The 14,995-nt window shown below is 41.5% G+C and overlaps 1 protein-coding gene across 3 annotated transcripts; it reads left to right on the forward strand.

Annotated features, from left to right (window-relative positions):
• LOC8055060 lies at nucleotides 1,454-13,466 on the forward strand. Of its 3 annotated transcripts, none has more exons than XM_002451397.2 (21): nucleotides 1,454-2,950; nucleotides 3,739-4,032; nucleotides 4,121-4,375; nucleotides 4,482-4,614; nucleotides 4,705-4,844; nucleotides 4,927-5,560; nucleotides 6,232-6,296; nucleotides 6,377-6,478; nucleotides 6,674-6,816; nucleotides 7,341-7,396; nucleotides 7,745-8,370; nucleotides 8,474-8,664; nucleotides 8,776-9,067; nucleotides 9,401-9,688; nucleotides 9,775-9,884; nucleotides 10,465-10,795; nucleotides 11,310-11,711; nucleotides 11,908-12,145; nucleotides 12,248-12,284; nucleotides 12,782-12,944; nucleotides 13,036-13,466. In XM_002451397.2, exons 1-19 carry the CDS (start codon nucleotides 1,508-1,510, stop codon nucleotides 12,250-12,252), a joined length of 5,748 nt encoding a protein of 1,915 aa, XP_002451442.2. In that variant the 5' UTR covers nucleotides 1,454-1,507; the 3' UTR covers nucleotides 12,253-12,284; nucleotides 12,782-12,944; nucleotides 13,036-13,466. The 3 variants fall into 3 exon arrangements, with proteins under 3 accessions (XP_002451442.2, XP_021314779.1, XP_021314780.1); XM_021459104.1 differs by having other exon boundaries at nucleotides 12,842-12,944; XM_021459105.1 differs by lacking the exons at nucleotides 11,908-12,145; nucleotides 12,248-12,284; nucleotides 12,782-12,944; nucleotides 13,036-13,466 and having other exon boundaries at nucleotides 10,465-10,823; nucleotides 11,310-11,452.

Here is a 14,995-nt window from a genome sequence, read left to right on the forward strand (position 1 = left end):
ACAATACTCCCTCCATCCCAAATGGTAAGTCATTCCAAGAATCTTGGAGAGTCAAACTTTTCAAAATTTAACCAAATTTATATGATAAAATAATAATAATTATAATACTAATTAAATATTATTAGATTTTTTCTTAATTATATTTTCATAGTATACTCACGTTACGTTACAAATCTTAGTATTTCACTTTATAACTTTGGTCAAACGTGAAAATGCTTTAACTCTCCAAGATTTTTGGAATGACTTACAATTTAGGATGGAGTATATCACAATGCATATCACGTGGTGAATTACCAGTTTATTAGGCCGAGCTATGATTTTCTATTTTAAAGGTTGACTAAATCTTGAATTTAATCATTCATTTTTATCAACTCTCTTGGAGTTGCTTTTAGCACCTGTTCGGAACAATTTTGGATTCCAAAACTGTAAAATAGGAGCCCCGAACAAATTACGCGCACATGCTGAACTGGAAACTACTGCTTGGATGATCAGTTTTCTCTTTTGTGTATCAGAGAAAATTCTGTCCGCCTGAGGTGGAGATCGGCGTATTTGATATGACAGTCTGCGTTGATGAATCGGTGATGCAAAGCGATCTGACTGCCCACGAAAAAAATCGGTGAACCATCCCTACTGAAATACGGTGGGGATTGGAACCTCGAAGAGAGTAACAAACGAATATTGAATAATGTCTATGAAACGGTGATGCAGGTGGCCACGAGAATTAAAGACGACATAGAGCAAAGAACAAGAGCGTTTTAATAGGGAGTTTTTCTTTCTTGCTGTTGTACCGACTGGACTGTTTTTGGTCCTATTTGTACATAAAACACTTTTCTACTTCAGTTCTTAATTGAACGACAAAGCTCCTGCCATTTTTTCAAAGAAAGAAATACGGTGGGGATGTATGGCTGACGTGTCGTCCATAAGCCATGTATTGTAAAAATAGTAACCACAAAAGAAATAAAATAAAAAACATAAAAATGAAAAGAATAAAAAAACCACATGAAACAAAAATAAAAAAATTGAATCATGGAAAAATAGTAAGAAAAAGAACCAAAATAAAAGAAGAAAAGAAATAAGATAAAAAAGTAAGATAAAAATAAAAAGATAAAAAGATAAAATTATTGTTATTGTAGCACAACCACTATCCAAAATCGCTTGAAGAAGTTATTTAATCGGTTTAGAAAGAATAGAAAATCTGATTTTTATTTCAAGGGATGAAATAATTCACCCGGTGTAGTTGAGGGTTACATAGACTTATTCCAGGCCAATTTTCTTCGGGCGAGGCTTCTTTCACCAACCGAACAGAAAGGAGCTAGTCAAACTAGAAGACCCATTTGGTCAACGTCAACGATAAAGCCCATTGGGCCTACGGACTGATAGTATGGGCCTCGGCCCAGTTTGTACTCGTAAGTAGCGCAGTCATCATCAGTAACGAACAGACGCATTGCGCAAAAAAGCTCGCAAGCAGCGCAGAACCTTGGACGCGAAGGCGTCGACGTCGACCCCGATGCCGGCGTCGTCGTCGCCGGCGATGGCGTCGCAGCATGCCCCGCCGCGGCGGGAGCTGGACCTTGACGCTTTCCTCCCTTCCTCTCCGACCTCCTCCGCGTCCTCCGACGCCGACGCGGCCGACCCCGACCACCGCCGCGCCGTCGACGACCTGCTCCGCCTCCTCTCCTCCTCAGACTCGGACTCCGACTCCGAGGAGTCCATCCGCATCCCCAGCACCAGCAGCAGCAGCCGGACGCTGTCCCGCGTCCAAGCCCCTGCGCCGCCTCCCGCTGAGCCCTCGCCGTTGCCTTCCCCGTCCCCGCCCCCGAGGAGATCCGCATCGGCCTCGCCGTCGGAGACCCTCTCCTCCCTCGTCGCGAGAACCTTCTCGAGCAACGGCGCTTCCTCGTCGTCCAAGCCCCTCCCCTCGCTCTTCCGGGGCGTCCGCCCCAGCCCCAAGCCCGGCGCCGCACTTGCCGCTGCCGCCGCGGCGTCCCGCGCGGTCCTCACCCCGCACGCTGCTGCCATCAAGTCCCGCCGATCACTCTCGGCGCCCGTGGAGAAAGTTCTGGAGGAAGAGGGGAGTGGCTCCAAAGACTCCAAGGAGCTTCCTTCCACTGGGAGCTTGGAAGCACAGGCAGAAGAGAAGGGTAATTCGGAAGCGGTTGCTGAGGCGACCGATCAAACTTCAGGTGAGAGTGTGGGTACGGAATTGGGAGAGGATGAACAGGCAGAAGTGGGAGGTGAAGAGAATGCTGAGGCTATAAAGCTGGTGGAGGCAAGTTCTCTGGACTCTGTAGGCTCTGTTGTTGTGGAGGATTCCACTGGGCATGAGCAAGATGATGATGTCAATTTGGCGGAAACCAACCAAGTTGGGAATCAAATTGAGGCTGTCAATGAGGAAAATGGGGATGACCAAATTGGAGATGATAATCATGTGCAATCAGGTCAGGATATGGATCTAACTGGGGTTGTTTATGAGGAAAGTTCTGATGATGAACATGTTGAAAGATCTGACAATATCATGGAAGAACAAGTGGAATCTGGGAGCTTAATTGATAAAGTGATTGAAGAGAGGGTAGGGCAGCTGGAGGCCAGCAGGAAGGCTGAGAAGAATGCAGAGAAGAAGCTGAAGGTGTCAATGAAACCATTGGAGTGGGCAGAGGAGCTTGAGAAGAGGCAGGCCTCGTTTGGTCAGCACTGGGAGGAAGGAGCAGCTGCACAGCCCATGCAACTGGAGGGAATCGGAAAGGGTCCACCAGCTATCGGTTACATGCAAATTGAGATGGACAACCCAGTGACTCGTGCCATGTCCTCACCATCGTTTAGGTCAGACCATGGCTCTCCGCAGGTGCTGGCTGTTCATAGGAGCTATCTAGCGATGGGCACATCAAAAGGTGCTGTCATCGTCATTCCAAGCAAATATTCCATTCATCAAGCTGATGATACAGATGCAAAGGTTAGTCATTGGTGCTGGAGTGAATAAGGCATGTTTGCTTCACACTAATTGGTATTGTTGTATATTTTGACTTAAAGATGGACATATTTATTATGCATTATTTTGGAAGTTCGAGATTGTTCTTTCAAAAACATTTGTTGCTGGATATCACTATATCATTTGGTGTCAACTTACTGGAAGTGTTGACTTTCTTAATTTCTTGTCTTAAGGAATATAAACAGGAAGGGACATTGCTATATTTCTGTTTCTGCAACAGCTCTAATGTTGCATTTGTCCATAATTCTGTAGATGAGTTCTTGTGATCAGAATAGCACTTGCACCTCTAAGAATTAAGTCGAACTGACTCTGAATGTGGTTTGCTGCCAAAAATATAGTGTCCCTTACTGCACCAAAATCTGATACAAAGACAACATTTAGGTAGAGTTTGCAGAAGTATATCAGATTCTAAATTTGAATTAGAATATGCAACAAGTTCTTGTGAGGAAGCTGCTTAGGGAAGTCCATTGTTTGTTGTGCCCTTTTAGTGGACACCATACATCATGGTGTCATTGGAACATCACATTGTTTTCTCTTTCTTTCTCGCTAATTGAAATGCTATTATTTTTTCTTCAAAGGTAACACATTGAGTTGAACCAATGGCTGCACATATAAATCTGAGAAACCCATATGCAAAATCTTGTTCGACGAACTTGGATAAACCAATACCTGTTCCAGTTTGGTGGCTTAAAATTTCTATAAATTATGTGAATCACTTTGAGGGTATAAACACTTTTTCAAAAAAATTTCAGATGCTGTTCTTTTGGAACCAAGGCGAGAAGACTCAATCACCAGTGACTGCCATGTGCTTTAACCAACAAGGGGATCTTCTTCTAGTAGGATATGGTGATGGTCATATGACAATTTGGGATGTACAGAAATCTGCAGCAGCAAAAGTTATATATGGCGAGCATACAGCACCAGTAGTGCATGCTTGTTTTATCCGCCAATCTAAAGCCATCACTGGGGATTCAAAGGGGGTAGTTCTATTGCACACGTTTTCCATTATCCCCGTAATTAATCGTTTGACTGTCAAGGGAACTCAGGTATGAAGAAACATCATTTTACTCTACTGTGCTCACTAGTTTTCGTGTTGAACATGTGGTCTGACAAAACCTTGCTACAATTTGACAGCGCCTTTTTGATGGGAATACTGGAATTGTGCTATCAGCCTGTCCTCTTGTTATGGATGAATCTTTTGGTTTTAGTAACTCATCTGCCCAGGGAAATCAGACAACTTCCTCCAGTGGTGGTCTTGGTAGCATGATGGGTGGTGTTGTTGGAGGTGTGGTTGGAGTAGATTCTGGATGGAAGTTTTTCAATGAAGGCTCTTCTCCAATGGAGGATGGTGTTGTAGTCATGTTTATTATGCATCAACATGCTCTTGTGGTATGAACCAGTTATGATTTTGGAAACATGTTCTGTGATTTTAGTAGCTATTACATGTGTCATGAATTCTTATAATGAGCGTAATATTCTATTGTTTTCCTGTTAGGTTAGACTCCGTACCAATATTGACCATGTTGACCATATTGAGACCTTCTCTAGACCAGATGGAGCACGTGAGGGCTCCATCGCGTATGCTGCTTGGAAATACACATCATCTTTGAATGAATCATCATCAGTAGGTAAAGTAGGCCTTCTTTCATGAGCGTTGGTGCTTTCTTTAATGTGTATTTCAATTTTTGGGGACTAAAGTGATGATGATGATGCTATAGATGAAGAACGAGTGTCATGGTTAGCACTTGCATGGGACCGTCAAGTCCAAGTTGCAAAGTTTGTTAAATCTAAGATATTTAAACACAAGGAGTGGAAGCTTGATAGCGCAGCTGTTGGTGTTGCCTGGTTGGATGACCAGGTATGCAAAAGTTTCTTTTCTGCTATTCATTAAATATCTTCTCTACTTGGCAACAAATTAAATTACTCTCTTTTCTCTTCAGATGTTAGTTGTCCTTAATTTGAGAGGGCAGCTCTGTTTATTCTCTAAAGACGGCAGTGAGCTTCGCAGAACTACCTTTGTTCCTGATGGCCTTCTTTTTGATGACACAATATTGCACCATGCACATTTTTTTAACAGGTTTGGTAACCCGGAGAGGCATTTTAACAGTTCAGTAGCAGTAAGAGGTGCTACAGTGTATATTCTTGGGCCATCTTTTCTCACGGTTTCCCGACTTCTTCCATGGAAAGAGCGAATTGAAGCACTAAAGAGGGCCGGCGATTGGATGGGTGCACTAGACATGGCAATGAGGCTTTATGATGGTCAGACACAGGGTGTTGTGGATCTCCCAAGAACAGTTGATTTGATTAGAGAAGCCATAATGCCTTACCTAGTAGAGTTGCTGCTGTCATACATAAGTTATGTTTTTGAGTATATCTCGATTGCACTGTCAAATCATACTGGAAAAGGGGGAGAATCAGATGTTCTAATAGAGGCAGATCGATCCCTGCTTACACAAAGAGATGAGCAGTACGCTCGTGTAGGAGGAGTTGCAGTTGAGTATTGTGTCCACATTGGACGTAATGATATCCTTTTTGATACAGTCTTCTCTAAGTTTGTTGCTGCACAAAGTGGAGGTAGGCTTATTCTAACTCTCTCTCAGTAGAAGCAGTAACATTTCCTTTTGAAAATTCTGAACTATATTATTCATGCCTTGTGAAACACTAAACATGTAGTATGTCCTATAGATCATTCCATCATATGATCTTTGTTGAACTTTTCACATGAAACACAGAACCATCGAAAGATATTTTCATGCTTCTGATCTAAGCTGTCCACTTTTAATGAATCCCTTTTGAAATCTGAACCAATGCAGAAGGTTTTCCATCTTCCTACTTGTGCTATTATATTTTTGTGGCGCATTAGCCTTATTTTTTTTTCTGTCTTGGAATATTTTGAACACCCCTGACACCCCCCCCCCCCCCCCCACACACACACAGTCACACACCCCTGGAATACGCAGGAGAACTGTGTATTATTTCATTAAGAAGAAATAGTGCAAAAAATTAAAGACAACACACACTCACCATGCATGTGCACTCTCTCTCTCTCTCACCACTGGCTTAGGCTTGGAACATATATTCTGACTTATGTTTAAAATTTCATCAGATTATATGTATTTGTAGTCTCTATATTAGATAAACATTGCATATGTAAACATACTTGCAGGCTTATGGGACAGTGCATGTACATGTATCTGTTGTTAAACTGTTGCTAACTTGAAAAGTTTGACATAACATGATAACAGGTATGTTTCTGGAGGTGCTAGAGCCCTATATATTGAAGGATATGCTTGGTTCTCTGCCCCCTGAGGTGAGCATCATCTGGTTGTGTACTAGTGCTAGAATAACAATCTGTAAATGAATATGCATATAATTCAATTGTACTTGTAGATCATGCAAGCACTAGTGGAACATTATAGTGGCAAAGGATGGTTGCAGCGAGTTGAACAATGCATCCTTCACATGGATATTTCTTCATTGGACTTTAATCAGGTATAGGAAATATTTTTAATTTGTTTATGTGACTAGTGTAAGAAATTCTTATGTATCGTCTTCGTCTGTTTGCCTATATTGATTAGAAAATAGTAGCATTTTAATTTGCTATTGGATTTATTGTGGTTCTGTTTTGTAGCTTGAGCTATAGTTCAAGTTTGCCAACACATTCTATTATGCTTCTGTTGTGTGCAGGTAGTCAGACTTTGTCGTGAACATGGGCTATACGGTGCACTAATTTATTTATTTAACCAAGGCCTGAATGATTTCCGTACACCTCTAGAGGAACTTCTATCAGTCGTTCAGAACACCAACAGTAAAGATGATACTTCTAGTGGGTACGTAATATTCTGGCTAGCAGTAGTTCTATGAAACAATATGATACAATATTTTATATTCTGATTTGGTGAACACCATTCCTACATATAACATGATACAATATTTTATATTGTCCATTAGTTGTGGATTGTGAATTGACCTTGGTCTTGTTAATTCTGACATTCCTGATAAAAATGTATCTTCAGGTAAACTTTTATTAAAACAGTGTTTATAGCGAACACTGTTGTTGTGCCTTATCTGGCTATCATTTTTATTTGAGAAATGAGAATAGAATAAATGAATCTTGATTTTTCCCTCATTCTTCTGGTGCACAGATGGATGTAACAGTTATACTATGTAAAAGTTTTTCAATCTTGTGAATATAAAGGGACGAGATGTGGTTGTTGTTGTTTAATTTTTCTTAGATATTCCTGAAGCTACACATACAACTTAATATAGTTTTGCTAGGTTTTAGTATGTTGCTAGAATCAGATAGAAATATACAGTAATATCTTAGCCTCTAACCTATTGTTTGTTCAAACAGATATAGGATGCTTGTCTATCTGAAATATTGCTTTCAGGGCTTGGCATTTCCTCCAGGTTAGTGCCTCCATTTGTGTCATATGATTTATCATTTACCAGTTCATTATATCAATGGCAGATTAGTATATCGTTAGACCACAATTCCTGTTTTCCATGTGGTGTTGCTTTTTGGGTGGGCCCAGAATCCTGTATATTTTGTTAGTAAAACTTTGTTGAAAGCTTGATTATCAAATTGGAGAGAGTGAATCTACCATAAGATGCTTTGTCAGTCATCAGAATGTCTGCACCACTACCAGCAGATTCTTTTGTAGAACCAGAAATAGTAAATATTATATTACGTTGATTTGTTCTCTTGTATTATAAATAGAACTCAGATAGATGTTCTGACATGACTTTCTTTTTAAGGGCATGGGATAATTCCCCGATCCCGGCTTCATTCAGTGAGGGAAGAACTCCTGCAATTTCTGCTTGAAGAGTCTAAGCCACTCACTTCTGAAGTATTTAAGGGTTTCAATGCTTCTTGTGGAAAGTGCCTAAACATATGCTATCTGCTATGGATGGATACTGAAGCTACTTTGGAAGTCCTCAAATGTGCTTTTGTACAGGATAACTTTGAACCTAGAGATGAACTTCCGAGTACTGTCAATGAAGATGGTACTGACGCTGGAAGCCCAGAGGGCCAAAATACTATGGTACAAAGTGCAGTTGATTCCATCGTTGACATTGTTGGTTTGGAAAATGATGTGATTTGTTCTGTTGTCATGGGTAAAACTGAATCAGAATTTTGGCCTTCGGAGAAGGATTTTGGCTATTTAATGGAGTTTGTGTCGTTTTTGGTTTCTCACAAAAGGGCTCATGCATCTAAGAGAGTTGTTATGCACATTCTTACTTATCTCATTTCATCATATGATGACACAAGAACAAGGACTCAGAAAGAAAAAGAAGTTCTTCAACTCTTCAATGCAGTTCCCCAAAATGATTGGAATTCGGATTTTGTCTTGAACCTTTGTTCACATGCTCATTTTTATCAGGTTTGCTACCACTGCTCTGTTAGATTCACTCCTATGAAATTTATGTAGTACTGCTACTCGAAATTGCCAGCTTATGAATGAAAACATTCTTGTGCTTGTGCAGGCCTGTGGCTTGATATTTACAACCAGGAATCAGAATTTGGCTGCTTTAGATAGTTACATGAAGGATAAAGAGGAACCTTTCCATGCTTTTATCTTCATTGATAAAAAGTTACTAGAATTGGTGGATGATGAAGCTTTGTCATTTCATACCACAGTAATGTCTCGCTTTCCTGAGCTAGTCAAGCTAAGCAGGTAAAGTTGTCAACTGTTTATCAACCAAATCATATTCTTTTCCTTCATTCTTCCTCTCATGTTTGTCTTGCAACTGAATGTGCTCATTCTCTCTCATGCCTGGACTCTCAGGGAGTGTGCATTTGTCTTGGCCATTGATCATTTCTGTGATAAGATACAGCAAATATTAGCAGAGCTTCGTTCTGACCAACACAGCCTCTTTCTTTTCTTGAAAACTGCTATTGAAGTACACTTGTCTGGGAAACTTGACATCAGTAAGCTTGAAGTAAGAAACAAACAAACTGTTGAACTCCAGTACTCTTCTACTGACATTGAAGATTATCAGCAGAGGCTATCAAATCTCTCCAAGTTATGCCACAATCCTGTTTACATCGACGACGAGTTAGTTGAACTTTATCTGGAGGTAGTGATAGCTTTTGAACTTTAGCACCTTTCAAATGGTATGGAGCATTTGATAATCACTGAACATTTTAGTGCTAGCTGCTATACTGTACATGAATTTTATAAGAACAAGCTACAAATATATTGGCAGGTAGGGCAGTGAATTTCCAGAAATAATTAGGCATCACATAAGCAATTTTCCTTTGCGAATATAAAAAAGTTGCACGCTGTTAGCTGCAAGCTTTGAAGTAACTGGCATAAATTTTTTCTTTCTGAAAATACATAATAGGAAAATAAAATTTATTGCTGAATATTTCTCATGATCTTTGTTAATCTAACACATCTTCCTTCACAGCTTTTATGTCAGTATGAGCGAAGGTCAGTCCTGAAGTTTCTGGAGACTTTTGACAGTTACAGACTGGAGCGGTGCTTGCATCTTTGCCTAGATTATGGAGTTACAGATGCTGCTGCATTCTTGCAAGAGAGGGTTGGTGATGTTGGGAGTGCCCTAGACCTTATTCTGGCTGGACTTGATGAGAAAATTAGCCTATTTATCTCTTCTGTGGAAAATACTTTCTCTGGTGTCACATCGAAAAGTATCTCTGAAATTAAGCAACTAGACATCGTTCTAGAAATGAGTGAGGTTTATTTCTCACACTTTTGAATTCTTGTCTAGGTTTTTAACTTCTTCTGTGCAGGTATTAACATTTTTCAACTTTTTTGTTTAAGGCTCATCCAGTGCTTGATGCATTGCATGCCTCCATTGGATTGTGCCAAAGGAATTCACAGCGCTTGGACCCAGAGGAATCTCAGTCCCTTTGGTTCCAATTGCTTGACTCGTAAGTTATGCTTACATGAATACTTATTAAGCTAGCATTATAGTGTTACAAAGAAAATTGTATGATGAATCTATTGGCAGTTTCCATCTGGTGAGTCAGTGTTGCTACTTATGATCATAGCTAGCTGAGTTGGTCGAGGGTGTGAATGTATGCCTAGACCATCCAGGTTCAAGTCCTTGTCGAGGCGAATTTGAGTGTCTATTCTTCGTAACAAAATGCCAGCTGGTTCCTCCTAGGTTGCTCTAGTTTTTTTTAATATAGAAAACACCAATGTGTCCCTGTTCTCGAAAATGGAATATGAAGTATTATTAATGCCTTAATTATGGTTGTTAACTTCTGATAAAAAGTCGTGCAATAAGCCAATAACATAAATATTTTGTCAGGAAATTATCTATTAGATCCAACAGCACATCTAGAAAGACAATGCGAGCCTATTGCTGTGGGATAATTTGCGGAAGTTTTTCCTAACTGTTCTCAACATTGTCATGTTCATAGTTTGCTGAATTCATATTTAAATATTTTATCTTTTGTACTGATGTATACCATTACTTCTGCCAACACTGTTGGATTATTGATTCAGCTTCTCAGAGCCATTGAAAAAACTGTATGGAATCAAGGATGTAAGTGGAAAAGGTGCCAGGTCAAATTGGAGTGAAGCACAAATGGAACATCTGAAGGAAAAAGGACTATCTCAACAAATGAGGATTTCAACTAAACAAAAGTGCCTAAATGTTCTGCGAAAAGTATTTTCACAATGTGTTGGAGAAATAATAGAGGCCATGGCCGGGTATATACCCCTACCGGCAATCATGGCAAAACTGTTATCCGATAATGGGAGTCAAGAGTTTGGTGATTTCAAACTTGTGATACACAGAATGTTATCTATGTATCTTTATGAAAAAAGAATACTGGTATGGCTCATTTGTCTTTTACTTGTAGGTAAAGGCTATTATTACATTCTCCATTTACTGCTTTGTGGAACACTGTAGAAGATCATTGGTAAATTTTGAATCACATAGCATACTCATTGCAATAGAGCAAAGGTTTGAAAAGGTTGCTCTGGTGGTCCATGTATTCTTGTTACTTTGTTAGTAACTTGGACCAAGTATGAGACCAGCTCATTAATGCACCCTTAATTTTTTTTATTTTAATAATGCTACTACCTCATAATGTTCTAAACTAGAAATATTCATCCATGATCTGATATATGTTCCTGCATTGACTCCTGGAATTGATTGTTTGGTTTTGCTCATTTAAATCTACCTCATGATTCAAGTGTTGAGCTCTCTACCTAGTACGTACCAATTGGCTTAAGGCCAAATGAAAAACATCACTGCTTTTAGTTTCTGGTAATCTCCCATATTTTTTCTGATAGAAAATAATTCTTAGCTTCTCTGCTCTGATACCTAATTCACCTATCTGCAGGAAACAGCTAAGTCAGTAATTGAGGATGACTCATTTTACACCTTGAGCTTATTAAAGAGAGGAGTTTGTCATGGGTTTGCTCCACAGACTTTTGTATGTTGCATATGCAACTGCTCACTTTCTAAAGAAGGTGCTATTTCAGCTGTACGGTTGTTCAGTTGTGGGCATGCAACCCATCTTCAGTGTGAGTCTGAGCAGACCAGATCATCCAATCGGGAATCCAAAGAGGGATGCCCTGTCTGTCTCTCAACGAGTGATACGCAATCTCGAAGCAAATCACCTATGTTTGAGAATGGGCTAATGAAGTATTCTGGGGCTGAACATGAAGTGTCACATGGCATCCATCAGACTCATGAAGTTGATCATGCTGAGAGATCTCGTGGGCTTCAACAGATGTCACGGGTATGACTATTATCAGATGGTCTTACCCTTTTTTAGGTTGTATCATAAATCTCGCAACTAAAACTGGATTACAAATCTTGCAACTAAAACTGGACGCCTTTCTGACAAGTGGAAAGTGAAACTGTACCTAGTTCTAATCTTCTATTGTGTCTCTTCTAATCGATATGTGATATGCCAATATCATTTCTTTTTGCAGTATGAAATACTGAATAATCTTCAGAAAGCGCAGAAGTCCTTTCATATAGAAACCGTACCTCCATTGAAACTTGCACCTCCAGCTATATATCATGAGAAGATACAGAAGAGGACCACTTCAGTTGGTGAAACTAGCAAACATTCAGTTAGAAGTCAGAAACCCCAGAAAATATGGCAAATGAAGGAGCAAAAATCAAAACAGACTGGGAGTCGTCATCCACAAAAGTCAAGTTTTCTACGTGAGTTCATATTCCAGTCACTGACATCATAAGCATTAATTTCACTGTGCTGATTCAATTATGGCTTCTGTTTGCTTGCTTACTTTCTTTGATCCTCTGCAGGTTAATAGAAGAAAGAATTGCTGCTTTGTTAAGTATGGTATGTAGTTCAAGCTTTACGCCTTCAGTAATCTTGCTTGTATTGTGTTTCTTGTTTTAATATATGTGAGATCTATGGAGAATGTCTTTAAGATCATGACTAGAAGAAGGATATTAAGACTCCAGCATATATATGGCTGAATGCACGATGAGGCTGAACTTATCACTGCAGTAGCTCTTTCAAAGTGATGCTAAACCTTCATCTCTTTTGAATCTTAGCAAAACATTTGATGGAACAGTGCAGCATGGCACCACAAGTTAGATGCTGTTTATGTGAGATTTTATTTTGATCCCTTGCTGTGACCAAATGGCAGGACTAAAAGGAAAGCATGTGTATTTGAAATTTTGAATTGAGTTCAGAATTTGTACTGAAATCCACCTGCAACGATTGATTGTTGGATAGAGCGTCAATTTAGCATCTCCTTTGTTGGTTAATTGCTTACCTGGTATTGCTTGCTCAATTAATAGTAAGGCTACCAACATTCTTGCTTGGTGCAGAACCAGATTCAAACTGATTGTTAATTTCCTTCATGCCATCACCACAATTGAATCTTCAAGGACCACTAATTTGTCAGCGTGATCGAGCTGCTCATCAGTACATAATTCCTTTTTCGTCTTGGGGATGCATCTTGCTGACGAGATCCTCTCTTCCTGTACCATGGTCAGTGGTAGAGTAGCTACTTCGAACCAGTTTGCTATTTGCCTGGGTGGACTTCATCTTTGTTGCTTACAACTTATCTTCTTAATTCCAGGTTTTGTGGAATTTGGAGCCAGGGTGGTTTGGGCTAGGGAGGAGCTACACTAAGCACTGGCCAGAGTAAGAAAAAACATGAGGCAACCTGAACTAGAGTAAATTGTGAGAAGAAATTTTCTTACAGATCATCGTGATTAGTTTCTGTACAGAGCATACACGTGGTGACATGATCCTTGTACAAACACACATTCACAGTGAAGTGGGATGCTTCAATCCATATTTCTCATTGTAAAATACACAGTATATAGGCTTAACACAGGAGCGCTGGCATGTGTCGCCCTAGAGTAACTAACTATGGCTAATTGGTACAGCATGCCCAATTATCCTTGCAGTTCATCGTGATTAGTTTCTGTACATAGCTGCTATACTGTCAGTTTTGATATCAATGCACATGATCGACGTTTTTTTATTATTATTATTACAGAGAAAGATACAGAACTGAATACTCTTTGCATCTTGCAATTATACATACATCTGGTACAAACTGATATCAGATATCATAACAGTTTGAAATCTGGGCTGACAGCCCCTGAAACAAGTCGTCAGATTCTGATTCTGCTTCTGCTGCTACGAACAAAAAAGAAGTCGTACTCAAACTTTGGTTCGATTACAAGATCAATCTAGGGTTTTACATGGATCTGATCCGTAAGCAACATGCTTCTAATCTCTGTCGCTAGCCCTAACCTCTAGACGACAAGAAGAAGATGGATCTGGTTCGGTGAAGTCGCCGCCGCCTGTCTCGTCTCAGAACACGTCGGGCCCGTGGAACGCCAGGAAGCGGCAGCTGTCGTTGCCGAGCATCCGGGCGGCGAGCGCGTAGTTGGCCGCCTCGAGCTCCGCCACCTTCTTCCTCAGCTCCGTTGCCTCGCGCCTGGCCTCCTCCTCGCGCGCCTTCGACTCCGCCGCGGCGCGCTGCGCCGCCTCCTCGCGCCGGTACAGCGCCGCCACCCCGTGCTTGAGCACTCCGTTGTCGCGCTCCAGGGCCTCCTGCCGCCTGTGCTGCTCCGCCACGCCGCGCTTCAGCACGCCGTTGTCGCGCTCCAGCGCCTCCGCGCGCGCCATGAGCGCGCCGTTCTCCTCCCGCAGCGCCGTGGCCGCCGCCGACGACGACGACGACGACGCCGACGCGCGCTTGCTGACGGCGGCCTCGATCAGCTTCAGGATCGCCGACGCGCGGGCCCTGGCGTCCCCCAGGTCGGCGGCTGCGGACATCTGATCGACGAGGATGCCCGCGCACTCCTCCATGCCGTCGCCGTCGGCGCGCGCCGCCGCGCTGGCGACACGGGACTCCGCCGCCTCCTGCTGCGGATACGCCGCGAAGGCTGCCGGCGCGGGCGAGAACCGTCCGCGCTTCGCGAGGTGGGGCGGCGCCGGGCCCGGCTCATCGAGACAGTCTGCGTCGAGAAACGCGCTGGCGCAGCGCTTGCGCGACGCGAAGACGACGGCCGCCATCGTCTCTGTCTGTGCTCTCTTCTCCGTCTGGATGGTTCGTTTCGCGCCATATTTATGGTGCCGTGCCGGGCGTGGCGGTTCCGGATCCGACTTCGATTCCTTACGCTTTCCGGATCCGACTTCGATTCCGGGGCTCCGACTTCGAATCCGGTAAGGGGCTGTTGTGGGGTTGTTAAATATTGTAGTATTTTTGTTTTATTTGATAATTAGTCTTTAATTGTAAATTAATTAGGCTCAAAAGATTCATCTCGTAAATTCTTCTCTAGTCATATTTTTAGTTTCGTAAATAGTCTATATTTAGTGCTTTATATATATCTCTAAATATTTGATTTAACAAAAAGTAAACTTTACGGCTCATAACCAAAACAGGCCCCAAGTCGAGTCCATCCAACTTTTTTTTTTTTTTGATCTCTGAGTCCATCCACGTTGATTGAACAGAAACGGAACAGAACGGAAAAAAGGCTATAGGTAAGCAGGGAAACCGTGTCCACGGAGATCATCAGTGA

This window comes from Sorghum bicolor, chromosome 4, assembly GCF_000003195.3.
Source record: "Sorghum bicolor cultivar BTx623 chromosome 4, Sorghum_bicolor_NCBIv3, whole genome shotgun sequence".
Taxonomy (NCBI): domain Eukaryota; kingdom Viridiplantae; phylum Streptophyta; class Magnoliopsida; order Poales; family Poaceae; genus Sorghum; species Sorghum bicolor.

Excerpts from the sequence above, each read along its gene's own strand:
- LOC8055060 (XM_002451397.2), top strand. The coding sequence starts at position 1,508 with ATGCCGGCGTCGTCGTCGCCGGCGATGGCGTCGCAGCATGCCCCGCCG. Across the intron at positions 6,479-6,673 it reads CTTCATTGGACTTTAATCAG|GTAGTCAGACTTTGTCGTGA; the intron begins GTATAGGAAATA and ends TGTTGTGTGCAG. Across the intron at positions 9,885-10,464 it reads TGGTTCCAATTGCTTGACTC|CTTCTCAGAGCCATTGAAAA; the intron begins GTAAGTTATGCT and ends TTATTGATTCAG.